Source organism: Telmatherina bonti (genome assembly GCF_933228915.1).
Source record: "Telmatherina bonti genome assembly, chromosome: 12".
NCBI classification, from domain to species: domain Eukaryota; kingdom Metazoa; phylum Chordata; class Actinopteri; order Atheriniformes; family Telmatherinidae; genus Telmatherina; species Telmatherina bonti.
The window spans coordinates 22419061-22442095 of NC_136610.1; the positions used below are offsets into that span (position 1 = coordinate 22419061).

Genomic DNA, 23035 nt, shown 5'->3' on the forward strand with positions numbered 1-23035 from the left:
ATAAAGATACTCGGTTTGGTCTTCTCCGGTCGAGACATCGCATCATTAGCCGAGTCAGCTACTTTAGCTAAATATTTTTGACAAAATGTCAACCACGACCGGTGGCGGAGAGTTTGGCAATCCTCTACGGAAGTTTAAGCTCGTCTTTTTGGGTGAACAGAGTGGTAAGCTGGACATCGTCTTTTTCAGACAAAGCTTAATGCAGTGCGATGTACACATTTTTGAAGAAGTATCTAGGTTAGCAAACTAGCCTCTCGGCGTTAGCTCGCCCGTGACCAGTAAGGTAAAGTTATGCAGTGAACACCAATGATTACCGGAAATACGAGACATGGCTTTAATATTTCGACCCAAAGGCAGTAATGTCTTAAGGACATTAAGAGAAAAAGACCACGATCCAACCTTTTCTTTTACACTGGTGATGATGTCATCGGATAGCTACTGTTAGCTGCCTGTAGTTAGCTACGCTAGCCAAACACTGACCTGTTCATATTGAATATTGATCAAGTTGTTTTATTTTTACTTTATACGTCAGGTTTGGCACATGTTTGCTGCCTAATTAAAGAAATGGCCGTTGTTACCCACGCTGCTAGTTTCTGATGCATCAGTAATATCCCACTATGAAGTCATTGCTAATGGTTGCTCTCACAAACTCGCAGTTAGCCAACTGTGCCCCCAATTAAATCGTTGCTATACATTATTGTTCACTGCCTGAATCAGACATTAGTATGGTTGCCAGGAGCTTAACGAATCCTTCAGGTGCTTTTTAACAAGAAGGATTCATATTTGTATTCGGAAATAAGTTTTACTTTCGTCATTTGTCATCGTAGCACATAGCAACTAATTAGCTAGCAGCATCTTGCAGAGCCACGTCGGCCACTTCATCCAGACCAGTCGGCCTTTTTTCCTCCCAGTCATCTACAGCCTCGGGGACTGGTTGTCAGACATGACTGTATTTGAGGAAGCTTTGGGTAATTTGACAGCTACATTGTTGCATCGCGTACTAAATGTCAGAAGCCCAATTATTTTAATTTTCCTTGTTTTTTATTGGCTCCACCCTTATTGCCAGCTCAGCGTGTGGGTTCAGCAGTACTTTCAGCATCGGTGTTAAAACCAGTTTACTTACCATGTCATGTCACTAAATCTGGTCTTTTCTTTAGGATTTTCTCCCAATCAAAATGTGAAATAAGAATTTCAAAAGCTGGGTTTTGTTTTGACTAATTGAGTTTTTGGCTGTGGCTTTAAATTGCCCCACTAATATGTGCTTTTAATATTTATTTATCTATTTAGACCACAAATGTTAACTATGTTTATCTGTACAGTTGGGAAGACCTCACTCATCACCAGGTTTATGTATGACAGCTTCGACAACACTTACCAGGTAAAAGGAAATTGTTATGGTGAATGAAACTGATTGAGTTCCCTTGTCCTGGTTGAAATCTTTGTGACTGTATTGTCATAGAAAATAAACCCAACACATGATTAGAATACTTTCCACACATCAGTTCACTTATAATATGTATTCCAATGATGGCTGTCCATCTGTCATGTCAAAACAAAAGGATGGTTAACTCAAGTTATGATCTCTCACTCTTTTCCAGTGTTAAACATTATTTTATTAGAAGGCAAGGAACATGCTGGTAAGAGAGCTTAGTAACACAGTGCTTGTTTTACAGGCAACAATTGGCATTGACTTTTTGTCAAAAACCATGTACCTAGAAGATCGCACGGTAAGTTTTATGTATTTTGTTGTATTCTCACAATTTTCATTGGTATAGTTGTAAAACTGCTAGAAAAAGCATGCATCTGCTTTCGATGTAGTTGCCACCATTTGTTTCCCTCTCACCATTTCATATTGTGTTTTTACATTGTCTTAGATTTGTTTTTGTTTAGTTTTTACAAAATATGATTGTTTGTAGTTCCCATCATCATTATTTTTCAAAAATTTGTTTTCCTTCCATTCCCCTGGATGGATCATGAAATGCCCCTTCCCCTCATTCCCACATTTGTATCGTGGCTGGCCACAGATTCGGCTGCAGCTCTGGGATACAGCCGGACAGGAGCGTTTCCGCAGCCTCATCCCCAGTTACATCCGCGACTCAGCCGCCGCTGTGGTGGTTTATGACATAGCCAGTAGGTATCATGGCCTCACCTTTCCTCCTTGTCCTTCGCTTACTATGTGGAAGGGCAAGGAAAATGAAAAATCCCAGCATTTAGCAGCGTAACAAACCCTGTCAGACAGCATGAAAAGACTGTTTGCATCAGCTGTGGTGATTACAAAGCATCTCCAGCAGTATCAAGGAGGGTCTGTGCTTCTTAAATGCTGTCACCTATGAGGCTGATAGACAGAATAACTGTCTATCAATGTCACCTCATGGGCTAAAACTCTCAAACTGCCTAAACAATAATTCAGCAGGGTCTCCTTTCACATGTCTTGTAACCATAACACTTGTCATCTTTGAGCTTTCTGAACCATTCCTCCATTGAGGTCCATTTTCATCTTTGCTGCTTGGCTTGCAAGTCTTCTATGTGTGTCCTGTTCACCACATTCTTGTTCTTTCCTTGCCTCCCTTTATATCTATCCTCTTTTGTCCTTCTCCAACATTCCAATCCTCAGGTCCGACTCCAGCTTTGGGACACTGCTGGACAGGAGCGTTTTCGTAGCCTAATTCCCAGCTACATCCGTGACTCTACCATTGCTGTGGTTGTTTATGACATCACCAGTGAGTCAGGGCTGTACTCTTAATTTTCTCAGCAGGGCCTAGAGCAATTGGAAGAAAACTCTTTTGGCATAACTGCTTCTTAAATTTTACTAACAGTTTTTAGAAATTGCATACATATTTTTCTTCTCAAAGCTTCTCTTCTGGATGTTTTTCTTTACTATTGCATGACTCCAAGCTTGAATAAGATGCTTTACCTTTGTCATGGATACCAGCCTGTGCTTACTTTCAGCTGTACCTTATGTAATACATGTTTTATGTCTTTTAAAGCTGCAGTGGCTAAAATGCACAATCATTTAGTGGTATTTTTGTTGTTTGTTTGCAGATCTTAATTCATTCCAGCAAACTTCAAAATGGATCGATGATGTAAGAACAGAGAGAGGAAGTGATGTCATTATCATGCTTGTTGGGAACAAAACAGACTTGGCAGATAAAAGGTACATGGTTGTGTGATAAAGTGCGCATGATTAAAATAAGGATATTCTTACCCAGTTTATAAAGACTGATAAGTAAATGCACATTGTTTCCAGTACTGATTAGAAAACTAGTTGCCGTAACTGTTACTGCATATAAACTGCCAAAGCCTGGACTCCCACTGTTTTTCCCTTCAGTGCATCCTACCCAGTTTTGACTTATCATTCCTTGATATGTTTCATAATCCAGCCTTTTCTTTTAATTAATTATTTAAGCACCTTTATTTTCTTATGATTTGACCATATTTCTGTTCTGCCCTCTTTTTTTTCTTTGCCTTACTTTTTTTTTTTCCCCTGCCTGGTATGTTGTCTCCATATCATTTTTATATTTTTGTGTTTCCTTCAATCCAACACTCCACCCCATTTGCTCCCCCTCCCCTTCCTGGGACCATGGCAGGCAAGTTTCTGTTGAGGCGGCAGAGAGGAAAGCTCGTGAGCTCAATGTGATGTACATAGAGACCAGTGCCAAGGCTGGCTATAACGTCAAACAGGTTGGTGTTGAGCAACAGCAGGTATAATGCTGATATGATCCCATTTCCAGTATACTGGAGGTCAGTATACTATCCCATAGGTCAGGGAGGCCCACCTGCAAGTTCCTGAACGCTTTGGCCTCTATGTAGCCTCTCTGTTTATGGATTTTAGCGTGATTGGTGAATGAATGAATGAGTGACTATGAACTTGATTTCCTTATCGTCCATCCTCTCTGAGATATGAGCATAGCTGTGTCTCTTCCTTTGTTAACTTCTTTCTGTTTGAGTTACAAACTAACCTCTTCTTTTTCACCCAAAGAAAGATTTGGTGTTGAGTTCTTTCTTTCTCTCTCCGTTTCCTCCTCCTCTTTTTGCTTGTCCTCTTTGTGATGCTTCTTTCCACATCTGTCTCGTCATCCTTCTCCCCTCCCTCTGCTTTTACTGGAGCAGACAGATCACCACGGAGGAGGGCGAGCAGAGAGCTAAGGAACTGAATGTCATGTTCATTGAGACCAGCGCAAAGACTGGCTACAATGTCAAACAGGTAGCAATTCTGTTTTCTCAGGGTAGTTGAACTAATCCTTCCTTCAAAATCTATACTTCACTCCTTCTGCTACTCTTCTTCCTCTCATCACTCATTACTGCTTTGTCTTTTTCGTGTTAAAATGTGTGAATCTTGGTGTACACTGTCGTGTTGTCACCCCACATGCTTGGCTTTTAGAAGATACGCTGTGGTTTCACTTGCTCAGCACAGATTTTATGCAACAGTATTTATTTCTCCTTTTTTCTTCTGATTCCCTAGAATATAGGCAGCTTTTTAGTATTTCATTGAATATAAATGGCATTTCCTAAAATGTTGGAAGGTTGAAAATAAAAGCAAAAGGCAGTGATTTGGCTATCACTTAGAACCAGTGCACATGTTTTGCAAAAGGTTGCTGTCTCTAATGGCCTGAAGTATCTGTTCTTCTAAGACCTGTGCAAACACGGTGGTGATTTAACATTAATTGTGTCTTTGCTTAAATCCACCCCTCAGTTCAAACACCCTTACTGATTTAAAGTTAGAAAATATGTTAGATGGTGCCTGTCCTCTTTGGCTCAAAGGGTGCCAAGTCCACAATTTCCAAAAGCAATGTCAAATTTTGCTTTATCAGGCTACTGGACACCTCCGCAGTCCATCTGAACTTACCACAGGCCGACTGAAGACAGAGGGGTTTCTGGAATTTGCTTTCTGGACAACATGTGTTCTGAAATCGGGCACGTCATTTGCTTTATGTTTAGAAGCAAAGAGGTGTAATTTTCAGCCTTTTCTTGGAATTTGTTTAGGATATTTCTTTCACCCATTCAGATGAGTTGAAACAAATGCTGCCCTTCCTTTTAGGCCTGGAGTGACATTTCGGTGTGGGATTAATCTAACCAGTGTTTTGTTTTTTTTGTTTTTTTAACCATTCTAATAGCCTATTAAGGGGCTGAGAAATAAGGATTTCACATACACAGGTCTTTCATTAAAAAAAATTAAGTCTGTTTAGGTTTTTACATTTTTCTTTCCTTTTAGATTTTTTTTTTCAGTGGTGTATAGGATTAAAAAAAAAATTTCCAGCTTCCAAACATTTTTGGAACTACTATTATAATATAGTTATTCAGATGAATTGATTATCTTTGCAGTCTTTTCTTGTATGCAATGAAAAAGACCAGTGGTGGCATTCATGTTTTGCCTCAATGCTGCTATTTGTTTCTTTCATTTAATGTACAGACTGTACTGTAAGCGCACCAGTTCTAGGAAGCTACTTGCACTGCCATGTGCACTGTGGACAGAAGGCCAAAGACACCTGCTTCTTGTCAAAACATCACATTTAAAGGCGAATAAGTTGACAGCCAAAAAATAAAATATAATAAAAAAATAACTGAAAAAATGTACTGACAAGTATGCACACACCAGAGTGGCTTATCAGGAAGTTAAGGAGAAATCCCAGCAGACCAAATAGCTTTGGGCCAAGAATATAAAATACAAAAATCAGCATGTAAATAAGAAAGGACAAAAGTAGTTATGTGTAGTTATCAACACTGAAATATAAACCCTCCTACACCATCATTTATATAACTAAACCTTCAGGACAGGTAGGAGCAATTACTACTTCTGCCTGCCATAAACACATGCTAAACAAGGCAACAGCTCTCAGAGGGATGAAATATGGAACTGGTGGATAGCGATGTCGGAAGTGATTTCCGTCTGTCTACTGTTAGGTTTAAGTTTTTGTGCTGACGTCTAAATAACAGAAGTTCACTACAATCTTAAAAATGAGGCTTCATGTTTTGTTCAAATGTGTATTATTATGGTTTTAAAATGAGTAAATGTTAAAATACATCATTTTAGGCCTTCAGCTTTGAGTAATACATCCCTTCTGTCAGCTAACATCACCTACAGAGGTGATCACTACTTGGATCAGGGGCCTCATTTATCAACCGTACGTAGAAAGGGTTGTAAATTCTTAAACAGTACTATAATTTAGAGTGTGTACAAAAAATTCCTGATCAAACATGCGTACACACACCGATAAGTAATCTTTTGATTAAATCCCACCTGTTGTAAATAACCATGTTCATGCCAGTTCAGGGTCATTTGCATTCGGAAACAGAAGTCATGTGGAAATCAGTTGTTTCTCCTCAGTGATGGAGAGTAAAAAAAAATAAATTTTCTTCAAGGCATGAAATCAACTGAACATCTCTGTTAAGTTTACTCATTCAATTTCAGTAAACATTTATCTTAAGAAATAAATCTGAAGCTGGTTTGCAGACGTTTAAGTGCAGGAGATAGATATTATTAACAATCTTTTGAAACAATATGCTGGGTTTTTTGTTTTGTTTTAATGTAAATTAAATAATAAACAAATACTACAGAAAACATGAAAACAGTAAATAATAAGGGATCAAGCAAAGATCTGTTATCACCTTTTAAGGTTAAAGTCATTAAATGGTCTGATATAAAACTATAAAACAATTCAAGAAAAATGTTTTAGAAAGCATCATACAGAAGTTAGTATCTGCAGCTGGAGGAGAAAGTTTCCATCCCGAAGCGCTTTGGTTTAACTTGATTGGTTTTATGTATTTTAGAGATGAAGGAGACTTGTTGATGTTAATTTCACATAAATTCCCAGCATTATGGCAACTCTACTTTAATCTATTATGAATTGAAGAATAAATGTGTTTTTTGCCTGGAGAAAACACAACCTAGCATGGATGTGTAACTGCAGCTCAGGGATGGGCAGGTATGTCAAACCCACTGGACATTAGTAGTTAATATAATTTTTCAACACAAATCAAGGCAGAACTCTAAACAGGATCAGAAAGTAGCATCTGATCAAAATATATTGTTGATCAGATCAGCTGATTTTCTGATGGTGCTCACAGGAGACCTCAGAGTTATGATCTGATTACTGATTAAGTTCTCATCTGTCTGTCACAGGTGTCTTTTTTTTTTTTAAGTTTAGAACTCATTTGAGCTCCAGGTTGGTTTGTTCTTTTCTTCTTTTTCTAAAAGTTTATTTTTTGAGTAATTATTTCTATCCAGTTAAGAACATGGATGTTGAGATCGCTGTCATGCCTGTGGAAATAATGCAGTTTCTCTGTTTTACCACTGAGCTTTGTGCATACTCACTGAAAGAAGTTGATGAATCTCATTATGCGGGGGAATGCTTTTATGTACACATTAAGTACACTTCCATGAGTATGAATGGTTGATAAATGAAGCCCCAGGTGTTATTAAACTCGTTGGTCCTTTGGATAAAAACAGCCACTCTGAGTGTTTAAAAAAAATTTATATTTTTTCAGTTTTTTTTTCTTATCTGATAGGTTGGAGAATAATGAAATTAAAGTTTCCACAATCCATATTGATAGTTATAGACATTTTTTAAACCATAAGTTTGTTTCATTATATTATTCAGTGTGCCACCTTCTTTGACACCATGCTGTTTCTGTTGTGTCGGCATGACATGCATGTAAAGAAATGTTCTGTTGAAGACTGTTGCGATTTTCTAAAGGATTTTTTTTTAAATAGCACCCAACAAAAAGCATTTCCTTCAGTATTTCATCCTGTTTCCACCACTCCCTGTAGTGCATTTCCCAGTTTTAACCTGGTTTTAAGCCACTGACCATGTCTCATAAATGCAAAACAGACATGAGCAAATATTATTTTTTATAAGTATTTAGTGGCAAATTTCCAATACATATAAAGGGAAAGGAATACATATATAAGGGAAAAAAAAAACTTTTTCCTGTGTATTTTACATAAAGCATCCTGTGTATAAATAGATCTGAACATGTGATATTTGTATATTTGATTTTTTTTTTTTAATCCGTTTAGTTTCCAGAAATATTACTATTGCAATGTTTTTTCAGTAAAGGTATAAGATTTTATCAATATTCAAATCAATCAAATCAAATTGTATCATCCACCCATGTTTGAAGTCATATCCCCATATTAGTTGTGAGACTAATTTCAAATACCTTTTAACTTATTTAACTCATTTGATTTTTTTTTGGCCCATAGCTGTTCCGACGCGTTGCTGCTGCATTGCCTGGGATGGACAGCGCACCAGAGAAGAGCAAAGAGGATAGTATCCTTTTTAAGTTGCTCAGCAGAAAAAGTATTTTCATGCATCATCAGTATTGGCACTGATGTACTTTTTGAATGTGAAGAAAAACTGCACGTGAACGGCTGCTCAGGCGCTTTCAGACAAAAAAGTTCTGGGAACTGCCTGGAGTGAAAACCTCTGACCCATAACTCTTACTTTGTTGTTTTAACTCACATTAAGCACCGACGTTTATGCAGCTGCTTATATTCAGGATTTGTGTTAAGTTACAAAAAATAGTGTATGCTTCCTCCAGCAGTTACAAGAACTATGTTAGGTTAGTCTGGTTGCAGAGTACATTTAGGGAAGACTGAAAGCTCACTGGTGAAAATACTGAAGTAAATACTTGCAATTCATCGCTGTTATTGCTTAACTCTCCTTGTCTCAGTGATCGACATCAAACTGGAGAAACAGCCAGAGATGGCTGTAACTGAGAGCAGCTGCTCATGCTAGTACTTCTCAGCCCCACCCAGCCTGTCTCCTCCACGCCAACAGCTTGTCTCTCAGTGGGCACTCTCCACCCATGGCACACTGCCATCAGGATGGAGGACCTCATTCATTTTTTTCCTCCCCCTCCCTTTTCAACTCAGTGACTTTTCAAAGTAACCGTGTGGATGTGCATTACTGTATTGAATCAAATTATCTTGGGGGAAAAAAAAGTTCAGAAGCAAACATTTAAAACAAGGAATAAGTTAAATATGTTCAATTTTCATCCAGTTGCATGGCATTATATAGGATTGCAGACTGACATAGCTAACCGCTCTTGAGTTATTGCACAGTTAAGAATCTTAGTGCCGTTACTCTTGTCGTTGTAAAGTTAAACTGCTTGGGATTATGTAAATGACTGCAAGGTTAAATTCTCTGCCCATTGTATATTTTTTTATTTTGAATGGAGAATTTGCCTAAAACCATTGTATCTCTGACAGCTCATTATTTCTTGTCTCATTTTAGAGGAAGTAGAGACAGGATCTTACATCATTTCAAATTTCATATTTCATATTATCACAAATGACTCGAGTGAACACTTTACATTGAAGAGGATCAGTGGACTCATTTTTTAGTGTCACATTGGTAGGCTTAAGTTGCCAAATACAACAATGTGTTAGCAGACCAAATTAACAAAATGTCACTCCATAGTTAAAACAGTGCTGCAAAAGGATGGGGAATAAAGTAACAAGGGAATAGAAGTCCATTATCATCAAAGGGAAGCCATCCCAAATTCATTAACGGCTACTAACCTTAAACTATGTTTGCATTAAATATATAAACAGTCGACTCTTTACAATGTTGTTGAATTAGCTGCACGCATACTAACACAACTGAGTAAGATTGTTTGGCTTTTAGATGGCCTAAAAGCAGTAAACGGGGAAAAAAATTAGTAAAGTTTTTCCACTCTTGATGCCACCATCTCATTGATAGTTTGTGTTGTGTTGATTACACTATCGCGAGAACATGCAGCATGCTCACCATGCAGGATTTATATGGATAAGAACACAGATGCCTTGCTTGTTTGTTCACCATGTAGTGCACTGAATCAAGCCACAATATTGTAAAATATCAAAGAAGCCTGCTGACTGGCTCATGGCTTCACTAGATGTTTTGTAGAGCTGGTAGATAGATGTCCTCAGAAACAGCCAATGCTTATTAACACCCTTGCTGTAAGACAACAAAACATTGCAGAGAAGTTAGTTGCAGTATCTTTTGCTGTATTGCTATTGCAGATGTAGGACTGTTGGTTTTATGCATTTATTTATTTTGTAACGTGGACTTACAGATAATGACGTACGCTCAACCAAAAGTACAAATGCTGACACGCATGTTGAAAGTTTATTTTATTTATTGTTTGCGTGTCTGCAAAGGCTCCACCTGAAGGCGGCATTAATGCCTGGTAGTGTTTTCTTTTGTGTAGTCCATAGCTTGGTTTACAGTTGCAGGTCAAGGCTACACCATCTACACACCCACACACACACAATGTATCATAATCCAAATAACTAGCCATAGCAAAATAAGGCACTGGTTGTTTGCTGTCGCTTGTTTTTAAATGTCAGCCTTTTAAAATGGATCTAAAGGTTTAAGTATTTAATTACACGACGAACAAAGGTTTTATTATGAGCAGCTCTTCTATTATTTGTCACTGACTAAAATATTCAGCTTTGTGCTATTCTGAATTGTCTCTCCATTTGAAATATGATGTCTACTCGTGTTTAGCAGCGTTTGTGTGAATAATGTACTATTACTATCTTATGTATAAAAAGGAGAGTTAATGAAACACAGTGTAGGCCTATCACATGGAATTAAATAAAGGTATTTCACCAAAGTGAGACATTTGTCATTTTTCTTGATGAATCACTGCACATTACCGCAAAGTGGAAACATGTGACACACTTGGAAGTCTTTTAATTTATACTCATCAGTGTTGTTTGAGGTAGCTGAAGGGGAAAAACCTGTCTCATGGAGGTGTGTCTTGTGTAACCAACGGAGACTGAAACTACTCATTAGGTAATTCATCGATGACGTAAAATGTTACAATACAGGTGTGGAAAAACAAGCACAAACCTCTGTCTGCTGTTTGTTAAATTGGTAAATGATTCTCATGCGTAAGCGATTGGCAAATGAAGCAAAAGACTTAAATGTTTTAAAGACTTTACTGGCCTTAATGGTTTTTGACAGAATTAAAGTATTTCAGTATGTTGTCTATTGGCAGCTAATTGAGATGGCCTTTTTGTCTGCAGGATGATCTCTTATTCTTTTGGGGCACAATTGAAACTTTTTGTGGTATGTTATTTTTAGGTATACTCACTTTAGTTTAAATTTAATTTAAGTTGTGTATTTCTATCTGCTGCTGGGTCTCTATAGCTTAATAGGAACAAGTAAAAAGTAATTTGCTCCATTACAGAAGCCCTGTCAAGCCCTCAATGTGGACAGATTACATGTCTACAGCAAGTTTGTAGTTTTATAAATTGGGCTGAGGACAAGGGGATTTATCCAGCTGCTGTCTACTTCCCAAATCCTTTCCTGCTCACTGTCCATGAAAGCACTCTTAATAGCCAACTCTAGAGACCACACAAAATCATTTTAGTTGATGCCAGCCGCCTTTCTAAAAATACTTGTTGCAAAGGCTGAGGTAAAATATAAGATAAACCAATCTGGATGTAATTTGGTCCCAAACAACTTGGAATTTTAAACACTTCAAGAAAGTTCAAAAGCTTGATACAAACAAAATCACTCAGCTTATGTGTAAATGCATGTAATTTATTTTATTTCATGCAAAAAAGGATTTGAAGCAATAAAATATAGTTAAATTTAACCATCAATATTCAGTGTATGTCCTATTCACAGCTTCTACAAATAATTTGCAGGTACAGTAAGTTAAGCAATGTACTGAGCTGATTATGTCTTTAACATCACTGGAATTACCTTGATCATTATCCTGCCTTTGCCAAGTGTACTGATGGTCTTATATTTCAGAATTCTTGTTCAGAGCCTAAATAAAAAAAACAAAGTAAGGAAATTTGTGTTTAGTTGATTATTTCTCCTCTGTAACAATACTACTTGGTGGTGTTATGTTTTTGGAAAGCCTAATTAGTCACTTTTAGAACACGGTGTAACTTGTAAGGGTAGTACTTCCCTGGAATGAGCAACACACCTAAACATGATGCCAATGTATGCGTCAAACACTCATGCAATATTCTTCCTGCAACATTCTGGAGTCAGTAAATAAATCCCATATTTCAATAATCTGGGACCAACGACACTTTCACTCGTTTGACCTTTCTGGTTCATTCAGGGCGGGGCGCACACACACCGAAACGAGAGCGAGAGAAGCATACCTGTAGCCTACTCCGGAAGTGTTGTCACCTAGGAGGGACAGGTGTTTATTCAAAGGAATGGCTCAGGAATTCAGCACAAAAATGCTGCTGAGCTTGATTGGCAGTGAAGTTGTGCTTATATTTGTGCGACCAGAGGCTCACGCGCGCAGTCCTTAAATGTCGCCGGTGCAGCGGATCTCTTAACACCTGCTGAAACGGATCGCAGCGGAACGAGCGGAAGAGGAGCCACTGGTTTTTAAGAACACAAATATGTTAGGGTTTCAGAGTATTTTGCCGAGCGAGGCGGTCTTCGCCGACTTCAAAAAGCAGTGTTTAGCAACCGAGAACTGGGTGAACAAATATGACAGTCAGGGGATGCAAGTGTGGGTCGAAGGTTTACCTGTAAACAAGGGGAACAACGCACCCAAGGTCCACAAGATCAAGGTGAGTTAATGGTGATTCTAACTTCACTTTGTTGCCTAAAAATGATCAACTTGTACTAGATTGGGAGGGTCCTCTTATTCGTGGTGGATGACGTTTTGTTTGTATGTGTGTTTTAGTGTAGAATGACAATTAAAGATGTGTCCGCTGCCACGATGTACGACGTTATTCATGACGGCCAGTATCGGAAAAGGTGGGATCCCAATATGTTGGATGGTTTTGACATTGCCCGCCTGTCTGATAATGCTGATGTGGGCTACTACTCATGTGAGTACTCTTCTTTTGTTGAAGTGCTTCCATATTTCTCTGAGGGCCTGGGACTTTTCAGAAACATGGGATCTTACTACTTACTACTACATGGGATAATACTACTAGAAATGTCTCCTCTTTCTGTGGTCCATCTAAGATTATGACTTCCATTTTTCTTGTTTCTGTTGGTACTGTACTGGGACACTGTTGTCCTCAGGAATGAATATAGAGTGGCTTCTTCTTACAAGAGTGTGTGTATTGTCATAACAAAAGAAGTCACGCTTGTAACAAAGAAAAAAACTGAACCAATAGAGACCGTTATATTTTTTTTCTTCTTCTTGTTTTTCCATTGCAGGGAATTGTCCAAAACCAATAAAGAACAGAGATGTTGTGACTCTGCGTTCATGGCAGGTGACAGATGATGAGTACATTATCGTTAACTTCTCAGTCAAACACCCGGTACGCCATCCTCTCCTAACATTCAACAGCACTGAGCAACATCTGCTTTAGTTTCTACAGCTCATTGACACAAATATTCTTTACATCACCTGCAACAATCTCTATGCAACGCTGTTTATTCTGCATGTGATCTGCTTCGATCATAGAAATACCCTCCTCAAAGTGATCTGGTGAGAGCCATTTCCATCCAGACTGGTTATTTTATCAAGCCCACAGGACCAAAAAGCTGCACTTTCATCTACCTTTCACAAGCTGACCCCAAAGGTAAGATCGCACCTGACAGCGACTAAAGTTCAATTCAGACTAAAACATTTCTTCTGACATTTTATTTAATTTTCTTTTAGGCTCTCTTCCAAAGTGGGTGGTAAACAAAGCATCACAGGTTCTTGCTCCTCGGGTATGTATCTTAACTCAACTGGTTTGACAAATTGAAGCAAAGTCTTTATTTACCTATAGCACAAAACCAAAGTTAATTGCACACATTGAACAGAGTTTCAGTGTGTGTGTGTGTATGAGACAGTGTAGGTGAGTGTTCACTGGGAGAATTTAAAACATGCACTGCAGGTGTGAACATGAGGGAGTGGGGCTTTCGTAAGGACAATGGTAACCATAGAAACAAGATTGAAGGGCTTGTCCATGTAAGTGCTGCTGCTGACAAAGGTGAATCGTTGCTGGAACTGTTGATGGTTTTCCTGGTAGAACTTGTTCCCCAGGTTTCATATCACGAAACTGCTAGAGCCAACGTCAGTCTGCGAGAAACTGTCAATTGTTACCTCATGCCTTTAGCTAAACAGAAACTATATTTACACATTAACCAAAATATCTACTGTTTCTACAAGGCTGATTTCCTTTCTGGTTAAATAATTAACTATGATCATTTGAGAATGTAGATTTTAACCAGTTTCTACTTCCAGTCATCAATTCTTGATCTATTAGACTGCAAAGGGAACTGGAGTGGGTTTCTTTTAATAAAGCAAGCCAATGATATTTTATTAAATCAATCAAGCAACACTGCCATATTCATCTCCATCTCATTTTGTCAGAAACCATGTCCTCATGTTTGATAGTTTGTGCAATCCTGCTAATAATTGGTTAAAGAATCGAGTTTTGTCATTTGAAAAAGAATTGTAAGTTTTATGTCTCATTTTGAGCTACAGTAGGTCAGAGAACTCTGGTTTCTTAAAGTGTTAATTCATGACCATTATATTATCTGTCCGCTTTGTTTACTGATCGTGATGTTGCAGCATAATCCTCACTTTCAGCCAGTAGCCTTGTGATAATCACCTCTTATCTTTCTAGGTGATGAAAAGTGTGCATAAGGCAGGACAGAACTACCCAGAGTGGAAACGGCTGAACTCTCCTAACCACAAGCCCTGGCTGTACCCAGAGCAGAGCACCCTGCCCAGGATGGACCCTGCAGAACTGTCAATACAGAGAGCGGACTCACTGGAAAATGTAGACGAAAGCGCTAAGTTGGATGCTCAGGACAGCGAAGACAGCAGCTAAATTACATAGAAGTGGTGGGAGGAAGGGTGGTCATGAAGGACAGATGAGGACATGAACTGTATATATATCAAAGAAAAAAAAAAAAGACTTTGAAAGGACATTTAAGATGTCCAGCTCTCTGTCACAATACCCAAATCCTCCAGTTGTCAGACCGCTGTGCCAGACCATGAAGTGTTTACAGCTGTCTTGAAAACGAGCACAGATCAAGTTGCCATTTTCCTCAGTTCATGTTAAACTAAGCTAGTGTACAGAGTGAGAGGTTATAATGTGGTACTACTGAAGCACTACAATAGCAATGGATCATCACCACTCCATTTGTAATTGCAGCTAAAGTTACAAGATATTAAATATGCCGACCCTTAGTGATTTCTTTTAAGTGTCTGTGAAGGGAAATTATTTACTTATTCTGATTGGTGATAGTAGTGGTTTGCATTCCCAAGATTATGTTCATTTATGTGTTAAAACATAAATTCTTTTAGCATTCTTAATTTTGTAGCTTTTATGAGACAAGACACTTAAAATGACCACTCGGTTACCTCTTTGATTGGTCTGTTACACTGTTTAAGCACAAGTTGCATGTTAATAGGTTAACAAGAAGCCCGCAGTTTTAAATAGTCTTTTTTTTTTTTTTTTTAATTTATATATTTTTTTAAATGATCATTTTATCTCTACAAGTTCATTATGGATTTTTGCCTTAAACTTGCAATGAAGAAGAATGTGAAGGGTTGTTGCATGAACATAGAAGTTGTGCAAAGTAAAAACATTGGGAGTTGCCTGAATAACTGGATTGACCATAAAGGGTGTGTCTTTTTTTTGTTTTTTTATGATTGTATTTATGTCACTGTAAGATGATTTTAAGATGGTGATCAACCCCTGGAATGAAGTCCTGCAGGCTGAGATTCTTTTTCCTAAAAAGATTTTAATAATGTTGCACAATTTCCTTTTTTTTTTAAAAAAAAAAATCCTTATGAGGTTAACATGTTGGAGGAATCACTGTCATTGACCGCACTGTTTTTTATCCAACATTCAGTCTCCAGAGGAACCAGTCAGTGAAACAAGTCAGACGACTTACCAGTGAAAGCTAGTCTGACTGCAACTCTGCTGCCGGTTTTACAAGTACAAAAACAAAAGGTTACAGGAGTTAAACTAGCTGAATTTAAGTGTCATGTTCTGCAGATCGTTGAGAACAAAATGATTTCTTGAATCACACTGATGACAGATTAAAGTCGAAACAAAGTTCTGACTCGCATCAATTGGTTTGATATAATTTCATCAAATGAAAATCAGAAGTTCCACTGTAGCTTTCTTTTTTTTTTTTATTAAAGTTCGTGCACAGAAGAACATCGGTGTGAATCAACAGCCAAGTATGTATAAATGCTTAAAATGCATAACTGAATTGTGTCACAGCAACATCCAGATGTATTCACAAGTTTTCTTAAAAAAAAAAAAAAAAAAGTCAAAACTATGAAAACAGAGATCTGAGGGCTCAAGCAAGTCTTGCTCAGTGTTTATGGGATTTAAAAAAAACTATGACATGATCCTTTCACCGTTCAGGAATTTAGCTACACCAAGCAAAAAAGGCTGAATAACAGGTTTGTCTGTTGCATTCTCATGCTATGACAACTGACTACCTGTGGTTGCAATGAAAACCTGCAAACACTGAAGCTTCGGCTGCACACAAATGAACACCCCATCACAAGTTTCCCCACCACACTACTATTTACGCCGTGCACTCCAATAAACTCTCAAACATACCTGTCAACAATTTAGCACCTTAAATATACCGTTTTAGAGTAATAAATCCTTTGACCGAGGAGCAGTGCACGTAAAGCATGGAAACAAACACTCCTGGACAATATTATGATAAGTAGTCTTTCAGAAAAATCGTAAGTATATTTACACCATCATTCATTTCATGCACAACTACAAATAGTTCATTTTTTAAATTAAGTACAATAAATTCTTGTGTCAGTAATGCTATAAATTTACCAGAAGTCTTGCACAATTATTGGTTATTACAGTATATAAGACTAGGCTGTCTTTGTACCTACTCTGTCAGTGTGTAGTAAAATGTTTTTTAATTATAAGTGTCAAATGTGCGAATGGCACATTAGTGCTTATCTGAACTTTATACAAGTTCACAGCAAAACAACAAAAACAGATAATAGAACTAAACAAAAAAACAGACATTTTAAGTATGCAAAAGCCTTGAATGCTTTCTTTGACCCAGGAAGTGTCATCTTTACCACATTACGTAATTGTTCATATTAAAGGTTCGGCTTATCCTTTCTAACTGCAACAAAACAACAAAACCTACAGCGACAACATCCTGAAAGCATCAGGTATCGCAGAAAATCAATGGCGGTATGCACGACTTATTTTAGAAATGTTAATAACTTTCCTAACATGGAAGACTGAATTTGATTGTTAGTCATACGTCTGTCATCTCAACATGGAGTCACATCGCACCCCCGAGTCTGTGGAAGAAAGTTTATGACTTCTAGTGAAGAGTTTCCAGGCCTCTTTGCTTTCTCTGCTGCCATCTAGTGTACCGTTCTCTCCTTTTGCCTTTGGTAATCTGCAAAACAAAGATTTATTTTTAAAGTAGAACCATTATGTAACCTCCTACCAGTATATGATTCAGTGTCTTGAAAGACAGTTTTTCTTTCTTTTCTTTAGCCGTTTCTCACTGTAAAAGAATGAATTGCGATATCTTAGTATGGGGGTGCTATGAAAGGCTGTTATTTGATGGCAATCTTCAAAATTCCTTAAAGTTATACTCTTTCACATCCCCCACACAAGCTTTAGATTTACACATTTTTATTAGATATACACTCCTCATAATAAGGTAGGGATAGCTGACTGTTTGTATGATGTCAGAATATCCCTAAAATACATTATAATTTATAGGTGAACTGAATTTGAGCCTCTCTAAACTATAGTCTAAACTTAGATGCACATGTGCAACTTCTTATTATTTAAGTCCATATTTCATTATAAGCTGTTTTCCAACAAGTTGATTAACAACAAAAACTAAATAATTATAAGTGTCTAAACCATGAATGGAGCACTAAATGTTCTGGTTCAATGACAGTTTATATCACCTAAACCATGCAGGCCAGGAAGTCCACAGGACCGGCATTGAAAAACACGGCTTTAATGTAAGGTTGAGTAGGATTTAAACTAAATGCAAACTCTGTGTTCAAACAAGACAATATTTACTTCTTTCTACAAATGTACCCACTGACAAGTAAACAAAGTGGTAAACAAAGACTTACTGTAAGGAAAGAAGCGAACCCTCATCATGATTTCTCGAGCAGTCTTCAGAATATCTACAGCCTACGGAGAAAAACAAAGTTCAATTTGATGAGAAACCGCTGGCTTAAAATGAATACATATTTTACTTTTTTTTAAAAAAAATTTTTATACATTATAGAGGTATTTGAAACCCCATTTTTCCACCATCTATATTAGCAACATGTACTTCTATTAATGAAAATTCAAGTAAAAATCTGAAAAATAATCTGATTTTACACCAAAATTTCTAGTAATGTTGCTAGATTTGCTGATGCAGTCATCTTATACAACTAAATAACGTCTAGTCTGTATATGTGATTAAAGGAATGACGTAATCGTGAGACATTGTTATATGCCCTCCAATATATTTGAAATATTTTGCTATTTTTGGGGTTTTACAAAAACATTCCCGTCATAGTTATGTACCAAAAAAGCTAAATAAGATGCTCAGTGTTAATTGGATTCTATCAGAGTCTAAGAATGTGAGGAAAGCTTTCTTAATAACAGCTCTGTAATATCTAAAACTGTTTTTATAACACAGATCAAGGCCCCCATTACTGAACTTTGGCTGATTTTCTGAAGCCCACCCCCTAATAAAGGCTAATAGGGCAGCCATCTTTCACACCATCTCTTCTCTGAGCTCTATTAAATAAATAAGTCAGTCTGGTGCTGACTTTTTTTTTTTTTTCTTCTTTTTTTTTTTTTTTTTTTTTTTTAAAAATCATTTGCCGTTCTCCTTTTCTTTTCCTCACTTTCTCCAATAATATCCTCTTGAGTTTCTTTGCTGACTCAGGTATGGTGCCCCTTTAAATCAGCCAGTCTGCTTATAGCAAATGTTTAAGGTCAAAAAGTTATTTAGCAGTACTTTCAAAGCTGTTTCACAAATGGGTGTCTGGGTTATTCCTTCGCTACTTCATCAAAACCTAAACAGGTGTGCAGTCTGGAAGCCATTCCAGTTGTGACATTTCCATCTAAAAGCAAACGTAACTATACAACATGTAGTCCAATGAGCTCTCTGTGAGTGAACCAGGTCACCCTCAAGCTGTAAAACAAGGCTAATTCATAAGAAAGCCAATGTACAGCGTCACTACACAATGTAAACCATTAAATCACTCTCTAGTCAACTAATAGCAGATTTTAATTAAAAAAACATAAAAGGCAAATCAGCCCTGGAGCAAACATTTTTACGCTAAACTAAATATCAAAAGGAAAAGGTATGGAGAGAGCCTGGAGCACGTTTGTTGTTTGTACACACACTGAAGCAGTGTCTTGGCCTGGACTTGCATTCAATTTAATTCAGCTTCATATTTTTAGTGCCACTTCACAACGATGTCATCTCAGGGTACTTTACAGACACATCAGGTCCATGACATGATCCACTAGTCCCACTGCGGGCCTAATACATATTGTGACAGAAGACTGAAGCTGCAGAGTGAATTCTAAAGCAACATCTAATGGATTTTAATATTTAACAGTCATCTTCTAAGTTCCTCCATTACACTTGTCCCACAAAACAATAACAACTAGGATAAGCATGTGTCAGGTCACGTAATGCTGTTATACTAACAAACACAGAAAATAGGTCAAGTAATAAAATTATAGCAGCATTATTGGTGTCACATCACATTCCACTTTACACATGGATGCTCACAAATACTTCCTGAATCATTTATGTTTTGGTCTTTGAACTTGAAATGCACCCATGCATGAAATCTGCGCTGTATCTTATAATCCTGAGAACTTCCCTAGATCGACAGCACCGCAACACGCTGTAGGTTATGTGGTCAACCCTTCTCAGGTGTGTAAGTCAAGGTGTGGTAAACTGGGATCACTAGCTTACCCTTTCTTTGACGGAAAAAAAAATTACCCAGGATTTTTTTCAGAATTTTCGTCGTTGGACTCATCCATGATGTTTAAAATCTAACCAAATAGTGTTGTGTTTATTCAGAGGCTTTACGTGGTAAATTTACTATGATTCATCCATGATAACTCAATTATTTCTCACATTGTTGTGATGGAAAAAGAAAAATTCTATCATTATGTTGCTAAGAGACCTGTCAAGTGACAAAGAAGTTACGTCTGTCTTTATAAAAGGTCCTCCAGGGATAGAGGGGGTGCCAAAACCAAGCTGAGTTTAAGTTTGAGTTTGAGTTAAAGATTTTGTGAGGATAGTAGCTAACTGTGACTGCTTCAATGTCAATATTTTTTCTTCTGAAAACCAAGACTTGAAAGAATGATATGCTGATAAGAAAAGTCTTGAAATGTGTTTTCTACAAAGTACTGTTTAATAAATAGTTGGGGTTTTTTTTTGGTTGGCCTTTGTGCCACTACATTCATTGATACATTCATTTTACATCATTTCAGCTCCAAAATCTGACAACTGAAGTTGTCTTGAAAATGTTTTTTTCTGTATGTTTTGCTTAAAAGGATTATGATTCAATTTCCAATTTTACATTAATAAAACAGAAATAAATAAATAATGATTCATCTAGACCCCTGTTAGTTTATAATAATTCAAACTGATTTCATATAGGATTTCATATACTTATTGTAATTTTTTGCACTCCTTTAAAAATGTTTAAATATAATTTAAATTGTTTTACTGTTTATATTTCTCGGAATATTTTTCATCTAAGATGCAAAGCACACTGAATTGCCTTTAAGTATGAAATGCAACAAGTGTTTTTCTGACTCACCCTCGAGTGCTCTATGTCTTGGAAATCTACATCATTCACAGAGAGAACCTGGTCTCCCTCCTGCAGTCCTGCTCGATGGGCATCTGAATCTGGGACCACCTGCCAACACATTACACATAAATTATTAATAATTCAGGCGTATTTAGCATGCCTGTCTGACTCTTATATGAATACAGATAGTGTATATACATGAAATATGTACACAATACAGGCAACGTATATCATATATATATATATATATATATATATATATATATATATATATATATATATATATATATATATATATATATATGAGATATACGTGTGTATCACCTAGCAAAACTCCAAGTGCACCACACGTACCTTGGATATAAAAATTCCTAGCTGTGATGCTTTGCCTCCACGAATGTTGAAACCCAACTGTGCTCCTGGAGGCTTCTTCAACACAATGGTACGAGGTAAGAACTGAGTGAGCTCATTGTTGTAGTCAGGATGATGAACCCGCTAAAAACAAACACAGACAAGAAGAACAGCTGAAAAGGTATAACCAGAGCTGCAGAAATGTGTAGATGTAATATAGGGGTGGGCAATCTTCAGAAGACAATAATGATCAATGACATATCAGAGCATTGAAAAATTATTCAGCAACATATGTATAGACACATGTTAAAAGAGTGGACCAGTTGACTGTGAGGGACTGGCGACGTGTCCATGATGAACACTGCCTCTTGCCTCCTAATGCTGGGATAGGTTGCAGCTTTCACACAGCCCTGAATTGGACTAAATGGTTCAGAAAAATAAATGAATGGATGAATGAATGAACAACAAATAATATGAGTGAATAAACGAGTTGAAAATTTTTATCTAACTACCGAGCCTAAAGATGAATTCCTTAATTGACTGCTGATATTAAAGCAACAGCAGTGGGCAATTTCACATCAGCACAGTAACTGGTTTTGGTTAGCATACCGGTTATGTTTTTCCATTGTCAGTGGAACTCATGTTCACTGATATGTCAATAAACCACTGGTTACACTACAGCTGGCCAGAAAATTTACTGGAGTGATATTTAAAAAACACAGGGTCAAGCTGAAGAGGGTTGTTTAAATTTTATATTAAACTTTTCACTGCTTAAAGAAAAGTGATTAGAGGAGGAAAAAAGTCTAAGTTGAGGTAATGTGACATTCTTGAACAAATCAAATAATTTAAATGGTTCTGTGCAGTAAAGAAAAGATTTCCTGTAGTGAGCTTTTCTTTTATTTGTCCCATCAGGGAGGTTGAGGCAACAAGCAAGCGTCATACAGGAGTATTCGAGCTGTGCAAAGTGTCGGAAGATGGGAGAGAGTTCACCAGCCCACTGGATGGTGAGGTGCTTGAGAAGAGCTGGAAGAATCGTGAGTCAGAGAACAGGGGTTGCAAGTGGCCATCGAGAAGCAAGGAGTGAAAGAAGATTAAGTATGATTTGATTCACTCTTTTTGAAGAAAAATATGGGAATCTAAAATGTAGTGTTTGCAAATAAGTAATATTATACAAATTTGGTTTAACAAACAATTAGCTAACCCCAAATTTAATATGACTCAAGTTATAACATATCCCTCTTCCCAGTGTTCATTTTATGATCAATAATACCATTGGTCATTTAAAATAGTGCAAACAACAACAAGCCAGTCTGTAGAATACCCCTCTGAAGTGGATGTGCTCCTTTCAACCAGCCATAAATCCCATCACTATCTAGATGGGTAAAAGCTGAGTGTTTAGGCATACCTCTTGGGGTGGTATCCATGCTGGTGGGTTCTCATAAGAAGGCAGAAACACCACTGGAAGCTGGTAGTCATCATAAGGAATTTTCTGGTCCATCACAAAAACTCATGGAAAACCTTTAATAAAGAGAAGTTCACTTTAACTCGTTGCTTTCATGCTTCATGCTGACATATAAAGAGTCTGTATTTAAAGACAACATATTAGATTAGCTCAGTTAAACCCGCTTAAGCATGTGATAGAGCAAAGTTAAATATTATTACTTTGGATAAGTTAACATAGATTCATTTGGTGCTTTTGCCAAAGGATTTGACACTTCAGGCTACAAACTAGATGCTAACGCGACGACAGTTACCCCGGATAACTTCGAAATATACTCGTTTTGTTTTCCTAACCAAAGTTCATTCAGAAATTAAGTATTTTCATCCTTTGAAACATAAAGTACCGATATGATATATCATTTTGTTGGAATCACACGGGGTTGCTGATATAAAACCACAGAAATATTTCTTACCTGCTAGTCTGGAAGCTAGCAGTTAGCACTTCTTCTAC

General features: G+C 37.3%; 3 protein-coding genes across 5 annotated transcripts; 2 read left to right on the forward strand and 1 right to left on the reverse strand.

Moving 5' to 3' along the window:
* Positions 1-31: 31 nt before the first annotated feature.
* Positions 32-10523, forward strand: rab41 (RAB41, member RAS oncogene family). Of its 3 annotated transcripts, none has more exons than XR_013771510.1 (8): positions 32-164; positions 1320-1378; positions 1674-1727; positions 2615-2720; positions 3043-3154; positions 3588-3681; positions 4111-4204; positions 8204-8275. XR_013771510.1 is itself a non-coding variant. In XM_079249547.1 (8 exons), the coding sequence occupies exons 1-8, from the start codon at positions 86-88 to the stop codon at positions 8736-8738; spliced, it is 636 nt and encodes a 211-aa protein (XP_079105673.1). In that variant the 5' UTR covers positions 32-85; the 3' UTR covers positions 8739-10523. The 3 variants fall into 3 exon arrangements, 2 of the variants coding, with proteins under 2 accessions (XP_079105673.1, XP_079105672.1); XM_079249547.1 differs by lacking the exons at positions 2615-2720; positions 4111-4204 and adding exons at positions 2025-2130; positions 8674-10523 and having other exon boundaries at positions 8204-8270; XM_079249546.1 differs by lacking the exon at positions 4111-4204 and adding an exon at positions 8674-10523 and having other exon boundaries at positions 8204-8270.
* Positions 10524-12364: 1841 nt separating this feature from the next.
* stard14 (START domain containing 14) lies at positions 12365-14749 on the forward strand (the record flags this gene model as incomplete). Its single annotated transcript, XM_079250086.1, has 6 exons — positions 12365-12538; positions 12655-12802; positions 13140-13243; positions 13390-13507; positions 13588-13640; positions 14543-14749. 6 exons carry the CDS (start codon positions 12365-12367, stop codon positions 14747-14749), a joined length of 804 nt encoding a protein of 267 aa, XP_079106212.1.
* Positions 14750-16081: 1332 nt separating this feature from the next.
* pdzd11 (PDZ domain containing 11) lies at positions 16082-23035 on the reverse strand. The gene is made up of 6 exons (XM_079250020.1): positions 22998-23035; positions 22490-22602; positions 21088-21228; positions 20743-20841; positions 18028-18088; positions 16082-17327 (listed from the first exon to the last, which is right to left on the reverse strand). Exons 2-6 carry the CDS (start codon positions 22580-22582, stop codon positions 17293-17295), a joined length of 429 nt encoding a protein of 142 aa, XP_079106146.1. The 5' UTR covers positions 22583-22602; positions 22998-23035; the 3' UTR covers positions 16082-17292.

Excerpts from the sequence above, each read along its gene's own strand:
- pdzd11 (XM_079250020.1), bottom strand. The coding sequence starts at position 22,582 with ATGGACCAGAAAATTCCTTATGATGACTACCAGCTTCCAGTGGTGTTT. Across the intron at positions 21,229-22,489 it reads CATGGATACCACCCCAAGAG|CGGGTTCATCATCCTGACTA; the intron begins GTATGCCTAAAC and ends GTTTGTTTTTAG. Across the intron at positions 17,328-18,027 it reads GGTTCGCTTCTTTCCTTACA|ATTACCAAAGGCAAAAGGAG; the intron begins GTAAGTCTTTGT and ends TTTGTTTTGCAG.
- rab41 (XM_079249547.1), top strand. The coding sequence starts at position 86 with ATGTCAACCACGACCGGTGGCGGAGAGTTTGGCAATCCTCTACGGAAG. Across the intron at positions 165-1,319 it reads CTTTTTGGGTGAACAGAGTG|TTGGGAAGACCTCACTCATC; the intron begins GTAAGCTGGACA and ends TTATCTGTACAG. Across the intron at positions 1,728-2,024 it reads TGTACCTAGAAGATCGCACG|ATTCGGCTGCAGCTCTGGGA; the intron begins GTAAGTTTTATG and ends GGCTGGCCACAG.